This window comes from Pongo pygmaeus, chromosome X, assembly GCF_028885625.2.
Source record: "Pongo pygmaeus isolate AG05252 chromosome X, NHGRI_mPonPyg2-v2.0_pri, whole genome shotgun sequence".
In the NCBI taxonomy this organism is placed as follows: domain Eukaryota; kingdom Metazoa; phylum Chordata; class Mammalia; order Primates; family Hominidae; genus Pongo; species Pongo pygmaeus.
Window position 1 is genome coordinate 48,806,972 of NC_072396.2, and position 19,875 is coordinate 48,826,846.

At 44.3% G+C, this 19,875-nt stretch overlaps 2 protein-coding genes across 9 annotated transcripts in view; one reads left to right on the plus strand and one right to left on the minus strand.

Annotated features, from left to right (window-relative positions):
• Nucleotides 1-2,578, minus strand: part of ZNF182 (zinc finger protein 182) — a 31,872-nt gene extending 29,294 nt beyond the window's left edge. The window contains exons 1-3 of one of the 8 annotated variants that reach the window (XM_063660500.1): nt 2,434-2,578; nt 2,033-2,227; nt 1,100-1,158 (exon numbers count right to left, since the gene is read on the minus strand). In XM_063660500.1, the coding sequence (XP_063516570.1) occupies nt 1,100-1,114 (15 nt within the window). In that variant the 5' untranslated portion in view covers nt 1,115-1,158; nt 2,033-2,227; nt 2,434-2,578. Of the gene's footprint in view, nt 1-1,099; nt 1,159-1,951; nt 2,228-2,428 lie in introns of those variants that run through there. The other 7 variants (XM_063660497.1, XM_054472719.2, XM_063660498.1 and 4 more) reach the window with 7 other exon arrangements.
• A 2,920-nt stretch (nt 2,579-5,498) lies between these two features.
• On the plus strand, nt 5,499-8,246 carry SPACA5 (sperm acrosome associated 5). Its single transcript, XM_054471972.1, has 4 exons — nt 5,499-6,458; nt 6,887-7,045; nt 7,876-7,954; nt 8,059-8,246. Exons 1-4 carry the CDS (start codon nt 6,314-6,316, stop codon nt 8,153-8,155), a joined length of 480 nt encoding a protein of 159 aa, XP_054327947.1. The 5' UTR covers nt 5,499-6,313; the 3' UTR covers nt 8,156-8,246.
• Nucleotides 8,247-19,875: the final 11,629 nt, after the last annotated feature.

Below are 19,875 nucleotides of genomic sequence, written 5' to 3' on the forward strand. Positions count from 1 at the left end.
GGAAAACAGATTTGTCGCTGCCAAGAGTTTAGGAATGGGTATGGGGGAGGAAGGGCAGTGGCTGTGGCTATAAGGGACAATTTGAGGGATCCTTGCGATGATGGGGCTCGACCATATCAATGTCAACATCCTGACTTTGATATTGTACTATGGCTTTTGCAGGATGTTATCATTGGGGGAACCTAGGAAAAGAGTACACAGGATTTCTCTGTATTATTCTTTCAATTGCATGTAAATCAATCATCTCAGAAAGAAAAGGTGACATAATACATGACACCTCACTTATATGACATTCTTGAAAAGACAAAACTATAGTGACACAGAACAGACCTGCCGCTGCCTGAGGTTACAGGTTGGGGAAGATATGTCTATTAACAGAGTAGCATGAAGGAGTTTTTTTGGGGTGATGAAACTATTATCTATCCTATAGATTAGTTCCACCAATCTAACAGAAAAATCAATTTCACTGTATGTTAATTTAAAAAATAAAAATGTTTAAAGTGAAAGAAAAAATATGGTGGGCTGCAGGTATCTGAAAAATTTTTGTCTCTTGGACAAAAGATAATTCAAAGTCCAACTAAGAAAACTGCTTCAGGAAAATCATTGGAAAGACAAGCAGGTTCCCTGAGAGATTTCATTCCCAAGTTATATTTTGACATGATGTCTCCAGCTCACTGAGGAAAGCTGTAGCACATATCTGCAGGAAAGCATTTGTCACCAGGCTGTGGTTGAGGGCAACTGCACTATCCACATGAAGACCCAGCAAAGAAATACCTTTAAACACAATTCCAGGCAACCTTGACTTCCCATGAAGGCTATGTGCTCTCTCCTGATGAGTAAGGTGAGCCAAGGTACTGGTTATGTTTCCCTTTGGCTACCAGAAGGCTCAAAGAGAAACTGACAGCCCAACATCAATATCTGTTACACCCTGAGTCCTGCACACCTCTACATTCTAACTTGGCCTTGATCTGTTGTCTCTTATTTTGCCTGATCCTAATCCTTATTTACAAATATTTTCCTATTTTATGGCAGGGATTTCCACATATTTCGTCACATCCACAGTAAAACAGAGGAATGAAGAAACAGACAACATACTTACCTGGGGTTTGGCCATTTCCTGCTCTTCTTGGGAAAAAGCAGAGATGTGTGATGGCTGAGCTGGAACAAGTGGAGAAGAGTACAGCAGATGAGGAGACCCCATCAGACTTTCAGTGCCCAGAATTAGCTGCCTAGCAATCCCCTCACATCAGCTGGCCATCAGACTGCTCTCTAGAAGAGTCTGGGCAACCATGTGATTTTAACAATCTGTGTATTACTCACTCTTCATGTGAACATTGAACACAAAAGGTTTTATATACACGTATATTAAATTGTGTACTGACCCATAAAGTGTATTTCTAGGTATTTTCCTTAAGGAAATAATTTATCATAATGTTTCATAATTTCTCTGTATGTACCCACGTCTCAGCATTGATTTCAATAATGCCAAACTTAAACGATCCTCTATGACCCATAAGGGATTAATAATAACAAAATATAAAAGATAAAATGCTACAAAGCTGTTAAAAGCGTTATATGGAACTGTACAGTATCTATGCACTTTGTGGTATATGTATCTCAACTAAACGTTTTTAAAAGGTGTACAAAAAAATCTTAAGCTGAATTACATTAAACTTTTATATGAAAACAAAGTAGGTTTTAAAACTGCGGGAATCCATTTTAAAGCTATATGTTAAATGTTTAAAAGGCATACCCCTATACACACCAAAAATGTCTAAAAATGGACATTTAAATGTGTGGGGGAAGAATTAGTTCCTTTTGATTTTCTTTTCCTCTATTTCTGAATTAATCTATAATTCAAATGTTATTTATTAAATGCCAAAAAAACTACACTCTAAAACTATTATCCCAATTACATTTTACCCCCATCTGCCTCAGACCCCGCACGTACCCCTCCTCCTAGGCCCCCAACTCTGGGCGAGGCCCGGGGTCAGGTGAGACCTCGCAGGTGCCTCTCCTTCCTTCTGCTCACCTCACCGGGGCCGCCTTGCCCAGGAGCCGGAAAGAGGCCTTCGGGTGCGGGGGTGCAGGTTCACTTCGGCCGGAGCATTCACACCAGGCCCCCACCTCGGGGCTTGGGCAAGGGGAGAGGGCAGAGGGAGAAGCGGGGCGCATCTAAAGAGGGGTCTGAGGGATGCGCATGAACCCTTAGGGGCAGGTCACTGTGCTGGAAAATGTGTAAAAGTCAAAGTTTAATAAGCCCCATTTAATCTTGCTTAGCCCCCATAACTTTGTTCACCAGTGAGCCCCTAGAACCTCGTCCACTGACCTCTCGGTCCCCCATCACTCAACCCCCAACTCCCACTTCACTCATCCCACAGAACTCCCCATCACTCAGCCCACGACCCCTAGCACTTGCCCCCTCAACCTCACTCTCTCTCGATAACAGATTTTCTTTCTGCTCGCTGCTCAGGAGACCGTTACAAAGCCTGGCCCCAACAAGCACTTCCGCTTCGGGACCGACTCTTTGGCACCGCAGCCTAAAGGGCTGCAGCGGTCGGTTCTGCGCAAGCTCAGTGGCGCCTTTGAGACCCCGTCCGCCAATAGTCAACATGGGGCCACAGCGCAGGCGCAGAGGGAAGGTAGCCTTGCCGGTGACGTCACTGCTCCAGGCGAGATGGCCGCACCCACCATGTCTTTTCGCTTCTGGGGCTGCGTCGCAAAGCGGGTGTTTACTAAGTTCTGCAGAGGCTGGCACTCCTAAGACTTCAGACACCAATTTTCTTACGGCAGGGCGGGGAGGGGAAGTGCCCAACTAAGGAAAAGATTCTAGCAGGTGGCAATTTCGCACTTTGAACTTGGAGGGCAGCAACAGGGTTGCATGTGTAAAACAACGGGAAGGCAGGGTGCGTGGCTAAATTGCTCTGCGTGCACAAAGAGTAGGAGGTAGGGAAAAGTCCGCCAGTGGCCAGGACTGAGAGTTTACGTTGTAGCGTTTGACGGACGGTAGGTCGGTATGCTGACAAACAAGCTGAAAAATAAACGGCGGTGTGGGACACACACACCGGGGGTGAAGGGGTGTATTAAGTGGTGGCTAACAGATTGCTTTTTCTGGATGGGTAGACAGTGTCAGTGTGTTGGGAGTGTAGGGGGTGTAGGCTGGGGCCAGGTGCTGTAGGGCCTCCTTGGCCAGGGAGCTCATATTTCATTCTGGACATATGGGAAACCATAAGAAGGATCCGATTTGTAAAGACCAGTCTGAAGCAATCTAGCATTATATAGTAACGTTAAAAATACACATATATTGGGCTGGGTGCGGTGGCGTGCGCCTGTAATCTCAGCACTTTGGGAGGCCAAGGTAGGCGGATCACCTGAGGTCAGGAGTTCAAGACCAGCCTGGCCAACATGGTGAAACCCCGTCTCTACTAAAAACACCAAAAATTAGCCGGGCTTGGTAGCACGCCTGTGATTCCAGCTACTCTGGAGGCTGAGGCAGGAGAATCGCTTGAACCCGGGAGGCAGACGTTGCAGTGAGCCAAGATCGCACCACTGCACTCCAGCCTGGACAACACAGTGAGACTCCATCTCAAAAACAAAAAACAAACAAACAACAACAAAAGGAATGGAGCTTCCCAGTAGACAAGGCAAAGAAAGAAAGTAAAAAAGGAACTCACGTCTGTTGCTCCCTGACACATCAGCACCTCCTGGGTATACAATTTATCCACTCTCTCAATGCATTAGGAGGTAGAAAATAGAAAGGGCTGGTCCTTTAGGGCCCATCACAGTGTCGCCCCTTCTAGCACCTAAACGTCATCTCCAACCACTTTGTACACACACAGCTACACAAAGGAGGAAATCCTTTAGGGTTGGTGAGAGTTGGGGGGCAGAGGAGCCAGTGATACAGCCCCTCAGCAACTATCAGAGGGCCCACAGTGTGCATGCACAAGCTATGTGAGGCTAACTTTGCTGCTGCAGAGAAAGGACCCCCACTCTCTGTCCTGGGTATCCTCTACCATCAGTCCCTACAGGTGTGACCTCCTCATACAGTAACCTAAGCAGCAGGTGGCTAGGTGAAGGAGAGTGAGAAGCTGACAGGTGGCTGGTCCCACCACAGAGTCTGCACCATATGACATTCCCACCCAAAGACAATGAGAGAAGCCCCCACGTGGCTGGCGAGTTATCATTACAATTGCTCTTATGATACATTTTATCAAGACCACAAAAGCCTTGCCAATTGTGAGCAGTCATTTTGGACCAGAAGCAGCAGGTGAGGTTGACAGAGCAACAGCACAGAAGGAGCCAGGTCTCTGGTGACCTTGGAGCCACCACACTAGCCCTGGATTACCTGCCTCCAAAAGAGGAATCTGCTTCCCTCCTCTTGAAGCCACTGGTGTTTGTGGTGGGGTTGGTGCGTGCAGCCAAATCAAATCCTGAGCAATCCATCAGACTTTTCTGTGTTGGCCAATGTGAGTGTCAGCGAACAGGAGACACATGGGACTGGTGGGTGAGGGGCATGAATAATGGTGACTGAAGGGCAAATTGGGAGTAAATGAGAGCAAGGAGAGGCAAAAGACAATGGAATGGAGGTGAATGAACACCAGAGTGGAGTGGATATGGGCCAAAGTGAGGGAATGACTATGCCTGCATTCAATTATGAATGAATTTGAGATTATGATGAGATTAAGTAAATGATGGGAAATGAGGCACAGTCTCAGCGGAAAAAAGGTGAAAGTGGGAGCAGACTCTGAATGAATGGGGCAACTGAAGGGGGTGAATGTGAGTGGAGTTTATATGAGTACTAAGGATTAAAGTGTGAATGAATGGTGGTTTTATGAGGCACAAGATGAATGAAGAGAGGGGAATTTAGGGAGACAGTAGGAGTGAATGGGGGTAATGTGGGATGGAAAGGGAAGAATGGGGTGCGGGAGGGACAGAATAAAAGAGTGGAGATGGATACATGGTAGAATGTGAAGCAGGCCGAGTTTGAGTGTGGGTGCTATGAGGGAGAAGGATGACTAGAGATGACTGGGATTAGATGGGCGTAATACAGGGTAGTAGCCCAGGAACGTGGGTGCACAGGGATCCCAGTGGGAATCGGCAAATGTGAATGAGCTGAAGAGTGCGCATGAATGGAGGTGATGTTGGGCAGAGTGAGAGGGAATGAAAGTGAAGAGCAGAGGATGGGTGAAGGTGGGTGTTGTGAGGCAGAGAGTGGATGAAGGCTCCATGGCCTCGGGTGAGTAAAGCGAGGAAACATGGGGAGCCCGATGTGAGCAAAAGTAACAAATTTGAGGCACAGTGTGACAGAATGCGGGTACTGGGAGGCAGAATGGCAGCCATGAATCAGGAGCAGAATATGAGCAAGAAGAGGGTGATAGGGGTTACAATGGGAATAGATTTAAATGAATGAGGCAGTGAGAGGCAGAGTACGAGTAAATGGAGACAATGAAGAGAAAACTGAGAAAGAACAGTGACTGGAGTGCAGTGGTGCGATCTTGGCTCACTTAGCGTAGGCTAAGTATGTGTGGGTAACTTCAGCTAGTGTTTGGGAGTAATAGGGACAGAGCTCCAGGAAATGGGGGTGTTCCTGGAACAGCATCTGAGAGAATAGAGGTGAAGGAGGGGCAGAAGGGGAGTGAATGGGGGAAATAATGAGGCCCCGGGTCAATGAAAGAAGCTGAAGGCTGGGCCACGTGCAAGTAAGCCAGAGTCATTTGATGCAGGGGCGGGAAATAGAGGTAAAGATAGGAAATGAGTCTGAGTGAGAGTGAGTGGAGTGAAGAAGGAATATGACATGAAAGAATTTGGGTAATGCTAAGTAGACTGTGGGGAATTGCGATAATATGAGGCCCAGTATGGGTGAATATAAGTGGCTGAAAGGCAGTGTAAGTGAATGGAGGAACAAAAGGCAGAATGAGAATGAAGTTGAAAAAGCAGTCAAGCATAAGAATGTATATGTAATATGCCATTTGTAATATGAAATGTGGGGCACATTCCAGTAAATTAGGATGGAACAGCACTTTAAGTGCAGAGAGGTGAACAAGGTACCAAGGATGAGTGCTATGGTTTGAATGTGTCCCTTCCAAAATTCAGATGTCAGAAACTTAATCCCCAATGCAACAGTGTTGGGAGGTGGGGCCTTTAATCCCCAATGCAACAGTGTTGGGCGATGTTTAGGCTTCTGTGTTGCGTGTTCCAGAATCTACCACTTAGACCTTTGCTCATAGAGCCCAGAGTTCCAGAATGCCCCTAATTCCGAACACTACAGGGTGAGTCTGGAGCAAGTCACCTGGGAGGGCTTACAGGTGCCATAATGAAGGCCTGGGGCACTGTGGTAGTGACCTTGGCCACGCTGATGGTTGTCACTGTGGATGCCAAGATCTATGAACGCTGCGAGCTGGCAGCAAGACTGGAGAGAGCAGGGCTGAACGGCTACAAGGGCTACGGCGTTGGAGACTGTGAGAATCCAGTTGCCCCAAATCCCATCCAAACCCTGAGCCACCCACCACATTCAGACCCAGGCCCCCTCTTGTCCTTTATCACCTCTCCAGGCCTGGGCATGATCCTTTGAGTCACTCCCTGACTGACTATGCTGAGTAGTTTAACTAACTCTAACTCCACCACCATTATTGCCTTCACAACCATCACCTCCATCTCTGCCATCAACACCATCACTACAATCAATATCATCACCACTGTTACCATCATGAATACCATCGCTACCGCCATCACTGATGTCTCACCAGAATCACCAATATCACCACCACTAAACCAAGATCACCACCCTCACAACTGAGATGACAACCATCCCTGTCCTCCCCCCATCCTATCCTTCCCTATTCCCAGGCTCTATAACTACTCCCTGCCTCCCTTCTCCCTGCCCCAGGGCTGTGCATGGCTCATTATGAGAGTGGCTTTGACACCGCCTTCGTGGACCACAATCCTGATGGCAGCAGTGAATATGGCATTTTCCAACTGAATTCTGCCTGGTGGTGTGACAATGGCATTACACCCACCAAGAACCTCTGCCACATGGATTGTCATGGTAAGTCAGCACTGGGGACACACTGAAGCCCTGCTGGGCCCTACTCTCCCACACATGGAGGGCAAGGTTGTTTAAGCCATAATCTCCTGCAACAAGAGAAAAATGATGGGAAAAGGAGAAAAGTTTCCTGAGCTATTAGAGACACCATCCTGTATCCCTACCCAGACTATCCTGAGAGGTTGTTTAGGACAGAAGAGCTCAGAGCTCCCAATCCTCACCCAGAATGGACACTGCAGTTTTCTTAGACTCAGAAAACAGGAAACTTACCTCCATGTGGAACAGAGATAGAAACTGTCCTGATTTGGGGTCAAGATTACCCAGGCCCTGAGGAAAGAAACAGAGTGTCTGGTTCTAGAAACAGAAACAGATAACCTCCATGCAGAAATGACAGAACTTTCCAGATAAGACTGGTGTTGTTGAGGACAAAATAGAATAGCAGTTAAAGTTGTTCAGTGTTGGCCAAAATGGTGGTTGAGGTTGTCCAAGACAGGAAAAAACGGAGACTGAGGTTATTTGGGGCCAGCCCAAATGGAGGTTGAGGTTGTCCAGGACCAGACAGTATGGAGGTTGGGGTTATTCATAACTAGCCAACATGACAATCTAGATCATCCAGGATCAGTCAACATGAGTTAAGGTTGTACAGAACCAGCTAACATGGTGATTAAGATAATTCATAACCAACCGACAAGAGAATCAAGGTCATCAAGAACCAGTCAACATAGTGGTTGAGGTTCTTCAGGCCCCAAGGAACCCAAAACCCTTGAGCCCTCCATTCACTGTTACCCTATCCCCAATGCACCAGATCACCATGTCCCTCTCTTCCCCCTCAGACCTGCTCAATCGCCATATTCTGGATGACATCATGTGTGCCAAGCAGATTGTGTCCTCACAGAATGGGCTGTCTGCCTGGTAAGTTCATGGGGATGGCCCAGACCATGGGCAGCCAGGGATAGTGTCACTGCCACCCCATCAACCTGTCCACTTCATCCTCTCTCCTTTCCTTCATTTTCCAGGACTTCTTGGAGGCTACACTGTTCTGGCCATGATTTATCTGAATGGCTCAAGGGGTGTGATATGCACGTGAAAATTGATCCAAAAATTCATCCATGACTCAGATTCGAAGAGACAGATTTTACCTTCCTTTCATTTCTTTCTGTTGTGCATTTAATAAAGGATGGTATCTATAAACAATGCAAAAGATGCTCTGATGTCTGACTCTCTTCATTTATTCAATGCGTGGAGGTATGCTCATTCTGTCACTTCCTCCATATATTCAAAGCTCTAATTAAGAAATACCAGATCACTCAGGGTGGGGAAGGAAGGGAGGATAGTGTTGTGAATCAAGAGCATGTTGTTCTCCTGGGTTCAGAAACCATCTCTACCACCTACTAGCTGTGTTGCCTTGGAAGAGATACTTAAATTCTCTGTGCCTCAGTTTCATCATCTGCTAAATAAGGATGATAATAATAGTAACTACTTGATGGGGTTATTGGGAGGATTAAATGAATTAATATTTGTAAAACGCATAAAGTGCTTGGTACATAAGACAGTTATAGGTTTGGAGATAGAGGAGTGGGATGGGAGAGATGAAAATTGGCTTCCCTTAAAAACAATCACTCTCAGTGGGGTGCAGTGGCTCACGCCTGTAATCCCAGCACTTTGGGAGGCCAAGCCAGGTGGATCATGAGGTCAGGAGTTCGAGACCAGCCTGGCCAATATGGTGAAACCCCATCTCTACTAAAAATACAAAAAAAATTTTAGCCGGGTGTGGTGACATGCACCTGTAGTCCCAGCCACTCGGGAGGCTGAGGCAGAAGAATCACTTGAACCCAGGAGGTGGAGGTTGCAGTGAGCCGAGATCGTGCCACTGCACTCCAGCCAGGGTAACAGAGCGAGACTCCGTCTCAAAAAAAAGACAACAACAACAACAAAAAAAAACACACGCACAAAATCACTCTCAGTTCAGGTCACTATAGGGTCTTTATTTAAGGCAGATACAGTCTCTTCAGGGGAGAATGAATCCAATAGGATTGTGCTTACACAGGAAGCTCAGTGGGAATTAGGAGTTAAAGGTACATTTCCCCACATCCTCCCACATAACACCATTCTTCCAGCCCCCCAGCCTCTCTTTCATGATCAAAGTCTGAAGTTTAAAATGACAGAGCAGGAATGTAGGCAAAACATTCAATGGACACACATGGTAATAATTTCTTCTTACAGAGCGCCTGAGTGTCACTTTGTGTCTTGAGCAGAGAATTTAGGAATTTCAATTTGCCATTCTTTGCAATGGCCAGCACCTTTGGAAGCAGCCACTCCCATAACAAAGCAGTCCCTCATGTTCTTTGTACTCTTTGGTTGGGGTGGATACTCAAGCACCTCAGACCCTGAAGTGTTCACTTCAACCAAGATAATCACAGATGATCATGAAAACAGCTAGCTGCCACTGCATGCCAAGGAATGCTGGAGCCCCCTTCCTTAATGCCAACTGGATTTCCCCCGCCTTGCGCCCCAACCAGCCTAGGTAATCAAATCTCACATCTCCCTGTGGGTCCATAAAGGGTGCCAACACTTTGGGTACTGATTTCTTGTTTTTTCTTTTCTTTCCTTCTTTTCTTTCTTTCTTTCTTTTTTTTTTTTTTTGAAATGGAGTCTCGCTCTGTTACCCAGGCTGGAGTGCAGTGGCTCACTGCAACCTCTGCCTCCCGGGTTTAAGCGATTCTCCTGCCTCAGCTTCCCAAGTAGCTGGGATTACAGGCATCCACTACCACGCCTGGGTAATTTTTGTATTTTTAGTAAAGACGGGGTTTCACCATGTTGGGCAGGCTGGTCTTGAACTCCTGACCTCAGGTGATCCACCTGCCTCAGTCTCCCAAAGTGCTGGGATTACAGGCGTAAGCCACTGCACCTGGCCTAAAGTATACTTTTAATTGTTGTTTTTTAATGGCTATCTTTAAATCTGTAACTTCCTATAATTTGATAAACCCTTTTGTTCTTGTATGGCACTTATTCTCCATTATGACAAAACAGTGATTTTTAATAATAGTAGATTTTATTAATTTTTCTATGAGAGTTTGGTATTAAATCTGGAGACATTTTTCCTGAGTATCATTTCCAAGGACTATGCTTATTTAATTAATTAAATTGGGTTTCCTTTAATACCTGCATCTAGATTTATGGTGAGGTTTGGCTTCCATGACAGCTCTCATATCTTCAAGGCCACAAAAGGTGCCTCTTTAGCTGGTCATCAGCTTGCCAGGCTTCTAGAAAGAATAATAATAATCCACAATCTAGCCTGTGAATACAGCTTTGTCAGAAGCAGGTCTCTGGTGGGACTGACTTTTCTTTCAAGCCTATATACCAGTCAGAAAGAAATTCCAAGTACATTTCTTTCCTACACCCTGAGCTTGAGAAAAAAAAAACAAACAAACCCAAGTTGCTCTAATAGAAATTGGAATGGGAAAGTGACGATAAATATAAGTGAATTTGATTGTTTAAGAAAAATACTTTAAAACTGGGGAGAGGCTGGGCACGGTGGCTCATGCCTCTAATCCAAGCACTTTGGGAGGCCAAGGCAGGTGGATCACTTGAAGTCAGGAGTTCGAGACCAACCTGGCCAACATGACAAAAACCTGTCTCTACTAATAACACACACACACACACACACACACACAAATAGCCATGCGTAGTGGCATACACCTGTAATCCCAGCTACTCAGGAGGCTGAGGCATGAGAATCACTTTAACTCAAGAGGCGGAGGTTGCAGTGATCCGAGATTATGCCACTACACTCCAGCCTGGGCGACAGAGTGAAATTGTGTCTCAAAAATACATAAATAAATAAAAATAAAATAGGGGAGAGAAGGTAAAAATAGGTTTAGGGAGCCATGAGCGGGGAAAGGGAGATTAGAAGGGTAGCAGATCCACGATTTTTGGGGAGAAGGACTCAAATAGAACGCAAAGAGCCTTTTAGGAAAGCTGGAAACAAATGAGGTGACCAAGAGAATAAGCAGAAGGACGAGGCCAGATTGTGGTGAGGCTAGCTCTTCACCATCTCACTCCAACATTACTGTGAGAGAATAGCTCACAAAACTAACAATTTACAGTTAGCAACAGAAGTTCATATCCTTTAAGAAGATATTTCTGGCCGGGTGCGGAGGCTCACGCCTGTAATCCCAGCACTTTGGGAGGCCGAGGTGGGCAGATCATGAAGTCAGGAGATGGAGACCATCCTGGCTAACATGTTGAAACCCCGTCACTACTGAAAATGCAAAAAATTAGCCGGGCATAGTGGCGGGCGGCTGTAGTCCCAGCTACTCGGGAGGCTGAGGCAGGAGAATGGCGTGAACCCGGGAGGCGGAGCTTACAGTGAGCTGAGATCGCGCCACTACACTCCAGCCTGGGGGCGACAGAGTGAGGCTCCGTCTCAAAAAAACAAAAAGAAGATATTTCTGAGCTTTCAAAGATGTCCAGGCCTCAATGACCCACTGCAGTATCCTTCTCATCACTTCCCATCTGCTTCTTTCCCTTCCTTCCTTTCTCTCTCTCTCTCTCTCTCTCTCTCTCTCTCTTTCTCTGTCTCGGCTCACCGCAAACTCCGCCTCCCGGGTTCAAACGATTCTTGTGCTTCACCCTCAAAAGAAGCTGGGACTACAGGCGTGGCCACCACACCCAGCTAATGTTTGCATTTTTAGTAGAGAAGGGGTTTCACCATGTTGGCCTAGCTGGTCTCAAACTCCTGACCTCAAATGAATCACACGCCTTGGCTTTCCGAAGTGCTGGGATTACAGGCGTGAGCCACTGTGCCTGGCCTGCTCATTTCTTTCTTATCTGTACAACTCAAACTTGGGACTTCTCTCTCTGTGATCCAAAGTCCTCCCTCCTCCAAAGAGGCAATCACATCTGATTTGGTCACGGGATACCCTGTAACGGAAAATGATACAAGACTTGGGTACGTCTGTGTGGGCTTTGGGACCTCAAAAAGTTAGGAAGGTACATATTCATGAGGGTAAATTTCACATAGGAGATGAAAATAGAAACACCTTGTTCAGTCTAGGAGGGATTAAGAATTTTTAATCCCTAGAACCTGAGGTCAAAACATTGAAGCACTTCAGAGATGGAAAGTTATTCTACTGGATATACCATGAATTACTTAGGGAAGCCATCCTCACCCACAGAGACCAGATGGCTATAGTTCTGCAGTATCACGTCTCTATATCTCTCTATATTTCTCTAGCATCACAGGGTCCTCTGAGGAGGATCCAGTCAATTCCACCACTCCTGGGTGAAATCCACAGACACATCGTCAAATGACATGATCCCTGTAATTGGATGCTTCTGTTCAATTGGTTGGATAAAAATTAAAATGATAATACTTTTTAAAATAATGAAAATATTCTTCAGAGAGAAGCTACTCTTTAATCATTTCAAAAAGGCCTTTTCTGAGATATTCGCAATACCTGTATATAGCAAAGGACTTTTATACTATAGAAACTATAAAGAACTCCTACAAACAATAAGATAAATATAGATAGATAATCCAGTAGAAAAACCAGAAAAAAAGATTTGAACAGGTAATTCACAAAAGAGGATATCCAAATGGCCAATAAATATATGAAAAGGTACTCACCATCATTAGTCATCAGAGAAAGGCAAACTTAAACCACAATGAGATACCACTATATGCCAACAGAAAACTGAAATTAAGACCAGCAACCTTCAGCTTTCCTGAAAGGCTCTTTGAATTCTTTTTTTTTTTTTTTTTTTTTGAGATGGAGTTTTGCTCCCATCACGCAGGCTGGAGTGCAGTGGCACGATCTCGGCTCACGGCAACCTCCGCCTTCCAGTTTCAAGAGATTCTCCTGCCTCAGCCTCCAAAGTAGCTGGGATTACAGGCGCCAGACACCACGCCCGGCTAATTTTTGTATTTTTAGTAGAGTCGGAGTTTCACCATGTTGGTCAGGCTGGTCTCAAACTCCTGACCTCGTGATCCACCTGCCTCGGCCTCCCAAACTACTGGGATTACAGGTGTGAGCCACCCCACCAGGCCCAGCTATTTGCATTCTATTTGAGTCTTTCTCCCCCTAAATCCTGGATCTGCTACCTTTCCAATTTCCTTCCAAGTGTTGGCCGGATGTAGAGCAACTGAAGATCTCATACATTGTTGGTGGAAGTAAAATGGTGTAGGCACTTAACAGATTGGTAGAATCTACTAAAGCTGAACATCTAAATTAACATCTAAGTTAGTTTATTTAACTTATCTCATCTGCAAGAGGTAGATGATACACCTAACCTAGGATCCAGCAACTCCACTCTTAGGTATATATCCAATGGAAATGCACGCATATGTTCACCAACACATGCACAAGAATACTCACAGAAGCATTATTTGTAATAGCTAAAATGGAATATCCACCAGCAGGGGAATGGATTAACAATTGTGATATATTTATACAAAAGGAATAGTGAATAGTATGGAAAAAGAACAAACTACTGACACATAAAGTAACAAGGATGGATCTCAAAAACATTATGGTAAGTAAAAGAAGCCAGACCCAAAAGAATAATAATGTATAATTCCATTTATATGACATTCAAGAACTGGCAAAAATAATCTATGGTGATAGAAATCAGAAAGTCGTTAGCTGTGAATCAAGAGATAGTGATTGGAAGTGGCATGATGAAGGCTTCTGGGTGGCTTGTCATTTCCTGCTTTTTGATACAGGTATGGGTTACAAAGGTGTTTTCACTTGGCAGAAGTTCATTAAACCATATACTTTATACACTTTTCTCTGTATGTTCTGCTTCAATAAAAGGTCTGACCCAAAACATTTTTAACTAAGTTAGTTTTCCATACAAGGTTTTAGAAAACAGTAAGAGGGCCGGGCACAGTGGCTCACGCCTGTAATCCCAGCACTTTGGGAGGCTGAGGCAGGTGGATCACATGAGGCCAGGAGTTTGAAACCAGCCTGGCCAACATGGTGAAACCCCGTCTCTACTAAAAATACAAAAATTAGCAGGGCATGATGGCACGTACCTATAATCCCAGCTATTCAGGAGTCTGAGGCAGGAGAATGGCTTGAACCTGGAGGCAAAGGCTGCAGTGAGCCAAGATTGCACCACTGCACTCCAGCCTGGGTAACAGAGTGAGACTCTGTCACCAAAAAAAAAGAAAAAAGGAAAAAGGCCGGGCGTGGGGCTCACGCTTATAATCTCAGCACTTTGGGAGGCCAAGGCAGGTGGATCACCTGAGGTCAGAAGTTCGAGACCAGCCTGGCCAATGTGGTGAAACCCCATCTCTATTAAAAATCCAAAAAATATTAGCTGGGTGTGGTGGCGCATGCCTGTAACCCCAGCTACTTCGTAGGCTGAGGCAGGAGAATCACTTGAACCTGGGAGGGGGAGGTTGTAGTGAGCTGAGATCGTGCCATTGCAAGCCAGCCTGGGCAACAAGAGCTAAACTCCGTCTCAAAAAAAAAAAAAAAAAAAAAAGTAAGAGAAAGATTTAAAAATCCCATAGGAAAAAGAGTAGCGTTTGTGAAAGAATGATTCACAAAAGAAATATAAAAAGAAAAACATATGAAAAGATACTCAATTTTATTGACAAACACACACAAAAGAAATGAGATATTTTCAACTATCAAATGGCAAGGACTAAAACCATGACAAGAAGATTAGAAAGGGTATTTTCATTCATTATTAGTGGGGGGTGTCAACTTGTACTAACTTTTCAAAAGGCAATTTGGCAATGTCTATGAAAGTTCAAAACGTGGTCACCTTTTGAACCAGACATTCTAGAAATGCTCACCACTGTGTACGAAGATAGATGACAAGATAAAAAAAAAATAACAGATACTGCTGAGGTTGTAGAGAAAAGGGAATGCTTATACACTGTTGGTGGTAATGTAAATTAACTCAACCATTGTGAAAAGCAGCGTGGCAATTCCTCAAAGAGCTAAAGAGAGAATTACGATTCAACCCAGCAATCTCATTACTGGGTATACAGCCAAAAGAATATAAATTGTTCTACCACAAAGACGCATGCATGCATATGTTCATCGCAGCACTATACACAATAGCAAAGACATGGAATCAGCCTAAATGTCCGTCAATGGTAGACTGGACAAAGAAAATGTGGTACATATACACCATGGAATACTATGCAGCCATCAAAAAGAATGAGATCAGGCCAGGTGCAGTGGCTCATGCCTGTAATCCCAGCACTTTGAGAGGCCAAGGTGGGAGGATCATGTGAGCCCAGGAGTTCAAGACCAGCCTGGACAACATAGCAAGACCTCATCTCTAGACCTCGTCTCTACAAAAAATAATAATAACAATTTTAAAAAGAACAAGATCATGTCCTTTGCAGCAACATGAATAGAGCTGGAGGCCAGCAACATGAATAGAGCTGGAGGCCATTATCCTTAACACAATAACACAGGAACAGAAAACTAAATACTGCATGTTCTCACTTATAAGTGGGAGCTAAATGATGAGAACTAATGGACACAAAGAGAGGAACAACAGACACTGGGGCCTACTTGAAGGTGGAGGGTGGGAGGAGGGAGAGGATACAAAAAAAAAAAAAAAACCATTGGGTTTAGTACCTTGGTGACGAAATAATCTTTACAACAAACCCCCGTGACATTAGTTTACCTATATAACCAACTTGTACATGTACCCCTGAACCTAAAATAAAAGTTAAAGAAAAAGACGACAAGAGAGATCACTGCCACACTGTAGCAGAAATTACACAGAAGTCCTTCAATATGGGGCTGATTAATAAATCGTAGTACATGCATACAAGGAAAAAAAGCATCTCTTAAAAATATCTCTATGTCCTGATACTGAAATACCTTCCATCAACAAGTGTTCATTAAGTAGGGGCTATTCCAGCTATGCCAGTGAGCAGCTGTGCAAGCCCATGCCATCTGCTTATCCACTCTGGTACTCAGCTTCCTTATCTGTAAGAGGTAGATAAAAATGGTACCTACTTCCTAAGGTCATTGTGAGAATTAAAAGTGATCATGCATATATAATGCTTAGTATGGTGTCAGGTGCAATGTGAGCTCACTACATGTCGGCTCTTGTTGTGTCACTTTTGCTATCATTATCATTTGTATTATCATTATCATTACTACTATGACCATTATTCATATTATTCTGGAAAGGGCAAATGGAATGGCAAAACAGTTTTACATAATGAGCAGATTTTAGCAAAAGGAAGACATTTACATACGTATATATTTATATGTGTATGTAAATATAAAGAGAAAGAACAAGGGGGAGAGAGAGGTGTATAGGTGGAAATTAACCAAATTCATCAGAAATTGGTTATTTGGAATGAGTGGTGATATGAGATTATAAGTGAATTTCCCCTTTCAGATTGTGTATTCCTCAAGAGTTTGGATTTTTGGTGTGCCACTTCTAAATCACTTCTGTAGGAAGAGAAAAAAAATGACAAAATAATATAGACTTTCTTAAAAAGGGCAGAAAGGAAAGTACTGAACATGCTTAGGGACATGATGAATTCTGAGCCTAAAAAGGAAAAGGGCAGACCTTTGGGTTGCTCAGGCTGTACTGAAACCCCAGATGTGGAAAAACTACATATCGATCAGAAAAGAATTTGAAGGGCATGAGGTTTACTGATTCTTCCTGATGATCAAGGTCCATATATTGAGCCAGAACATAAGAGCTATTTGTGCAGACATGGCTTTGATTTCCTGAAGAGTCACATATTTTTAGTTCTGCTTTAGCAGGACACCTTTGGTTGACATGCAGACATATTTTAAGTCACAGCAGAGCAATCCTATCTCTGTATTTATCACAAGATTGCTGATAAGGGACTTGGCTGACGCATCAGAGAACTGTCTTATTAAGGAAATCTTTGCTTCTGAGGAAGTGGCTTACTTTCTCTGTATGGGTGAGATAAATAAAGCAAATGAGTTTTTTCCCCCATCTATGTTGTGGCTTCTAGGAAGCTCAGAAAAATAACTGTAGCTCAACATAATTATGTAGAATCCTGTGATCTACATATAGACATTTCATCCTGGCCTTGGTTTTGCTCTACTTCCCTATCCTTTTTATGTGTTTATATGTATCCATTTTATGGTATTAATAATAATATAATAATAATATTAAACTCATATATAAGACATATGTGCTAGGCACTGTTGTAAACACTTATATTGACTCAATTGATCTACACAACAACCATACAAGGCAGGTATTATTATTATTATCATTAACATCATCATCCCTATTTTACAGTTAGAGAAACGAAGGCACAAAGAGGTTAAATGACGACTCTGCCCGCAGACCACCAGCCCTCTCACTTCCGTTCGATGTAAACTCTCTGCTCCGCCTCATACCCTGCTCTGATGTTAAGATCCGAATGCTTATTCGGGCAAGGTCCCCTTGTGTTTCCAAAATCAGTCACAACTTCCTCTGACAGCCACCTTTTTCCGACCTTTACCCTGCATTAGGTACTGCCAGTCACTATACTTGCTCATGCGCAGTACCGTTCCCAAAGCCGTCGGCGCTAGCAGCCAAAGTTGTTTTGTGGTTTTCTTTAATTTAATGATTAATTTTTTTAATTGTACATATTTGTAGGGTGCAGAGTGGTATTTCAATACATGCATACAATGTGTAATGATCAAATTAGGGTAATTAGCATGTGCATCACCTCAAATATTTATCATTTCTTTGCGTTTGGAATATTCAAAATCCTCTCTTCCAGGTATTTGAAAATGTACAATAAATTATTGGTAACTATAGTTATTAAGCAGTGCTATATAACACCAAAATTTTTTTGTTCCTTAACTGCAATGATTGTACGTCTTTGGCTGGCATGAAAAATGGCCGTGCCAGTAAACCAGCTTGTCAATGGAGCAGCCATCTTTACATCCCTTACCATTCCGTACAGGAGAGTAATAAGCCTTTTAAAGTTTGAAAAAGATAAAACTCCGAGAGGACTTTGAAAACTTGGCGATAAAAATGGGGCCGTTTGTGCAAAGCTAGTGACGGGCAAATTATGGGCGTGTTTAGGGGGTTTCAAGAGAACGGGTATGTAAAAATGTTGGGTTCAGGACCACAGACCCCCCCCCCCGCCGGGAGATACCACTGCGGAGACGGGGGAGGCCTAAAATGGTACGGACCTCCCTGGTACATATTACCGGGAAGAAAGGATGCAGAGTCGGTGATAATACATTCCTCCACCGGTCAGTATCAGTGGGGAGATGGGGAGAACGTGTGGAGCTGGTAGTCCTCTCAAGAACATAACAGTAGGGAGATAGATACTATTAAGCTAGCGGTGGCGAAGGCTCAGGTTGGTACAGTCCATTGTGGGAGATACCACTGGTGCAAATAGGGAGGTGTGGTACAATCGGCCCTCGGAGAAAGAAACGTGAAGAAAGTGACATTGGTAAACATAGGCGCAGGGAGAGTTGGAGACAGAAGCCCAGGGATAAAGAGGCCCAGGTGAGGTGGACTCTTAGTCGGAGACTAGGTGAGAAGACAGATCTGATCGTGACCCCGCCAGGCCTACATTCCATCCTCCTCCTGGGAACCTGCTGCAGAGAGATTTGTGAGGGCGGAGATTCCAGGGTCCCAGTCCTATGAGGCCTCCCTGAGGCCTAGGGGAATAAACAGGAGACAGACAGTGATCAGGTTCCGGACCTCAAACACTCTGCCCTATTAATCACATTCTACCAATTGATCACCTGAAAGAAAATGCACAGGTGAGCCCTTTCAGGCTATTGGAATAGGGAAAACTTTTCTTAATGAGGAACATCCCAAAGACAAGGAAGGAGACCTCGGGTTGTATAGAGGCAGGTAAGCAAAAGAGTCATCCTTGAGTCATCAGGGCAGATAGAGATAGGTCTTATCTCAGAATATGTAAATACATTAGGGACTACTATAGACTGAATTGCGCCCCTCCCCCTCCCATTCATACACTGAAGCCCAAACTGTCAATGTGATGGTATTTGAGGATGGGGCCTTTGGGAGGTAATTAAGGCTATATGAGGTCATGAGGGTGGGGCCTTGGTCTAATGGGATTAGTGCCCTTATAAAAACAGACATCCAAGAGTTTGCTCACTCTCTCTCCATTTGCACAAAAAAGCAGTGATGTGAGAACACAGTAAGAGGGCAGTTGTCTGCAAGCCTTATGCCTTTCTTTATAGAGAACCCTCACCAGGAAACAAATCAGCTAGCCCCTTCATCTTGGACTTCTCCCAGCCTCCAGAACTATGCCAAATAAACTTCCGGTTTAACCCATCCAGTCTGTGGCATTTTATTATGGCAGCCCAAGCAGGTAATCCAGGGACTTTTGCAGTTAGCCCTTTGCTGGAACCCCAAAGGAAGCCAGGGGCTGTGAGAATTTTGTAACCATGACTGCTTTCCAGGAGCACAGGACCCACTCAGATATAAAGTAACACCATCACTCCCCTTCCAGCTCGCTCTGCCCCTCATGGCTCCTACTCTTTCCCACTCTACCAATCATTCACATGTATTCTCTCCCACGGTGCCCCCAATTTCCCGCCATTCAGTCACACTGCCATTTGCTTTCATTCATTCTGCTTCATGGCCACCATTCACGCATCTTGTACCCCATATAAACACCTTTCTTTTTATTGTGGTAAAATACACATAACATGAAACTTACTATTTTAACTATTTTACATTGCACAATTCAGTGCCATTTAGGCCAGTCACAGTATTGTGCAACCATTACCACTATTTAATTCCAGACCGTCTTCACCACCCCAAAAGGAAACCTCATCCCCATTGAACAATCATTCCCTATTCCCCTTTCCCCCCAGCCTCTGGCTACC

Bases quoted from the DNA above. Each gene is read 5' to 3' on its own strand.
- SPACA5 (XM_054471972.1), top strand. From the start codon at position 6,314: ATGAAGGCCTGGGGCACTGTGGTAGTGACCTTGGCCACGCTGATGGTT. The intron at 7,046-7,875 runs GTAAGTCAGCAC...CTTCCCCCTCAG, and splicing joins CTGCCACATGGATTGTCATG to ACCTGCTCAATCGCCATATT. The intron at 7,955-8,058 runs GTAAGTTCATGG...TTCATTTTCCAG, and splicing joins CAGAATGGGCTGTCTGCCTG to GACTTCTTGGAGGCTACACT.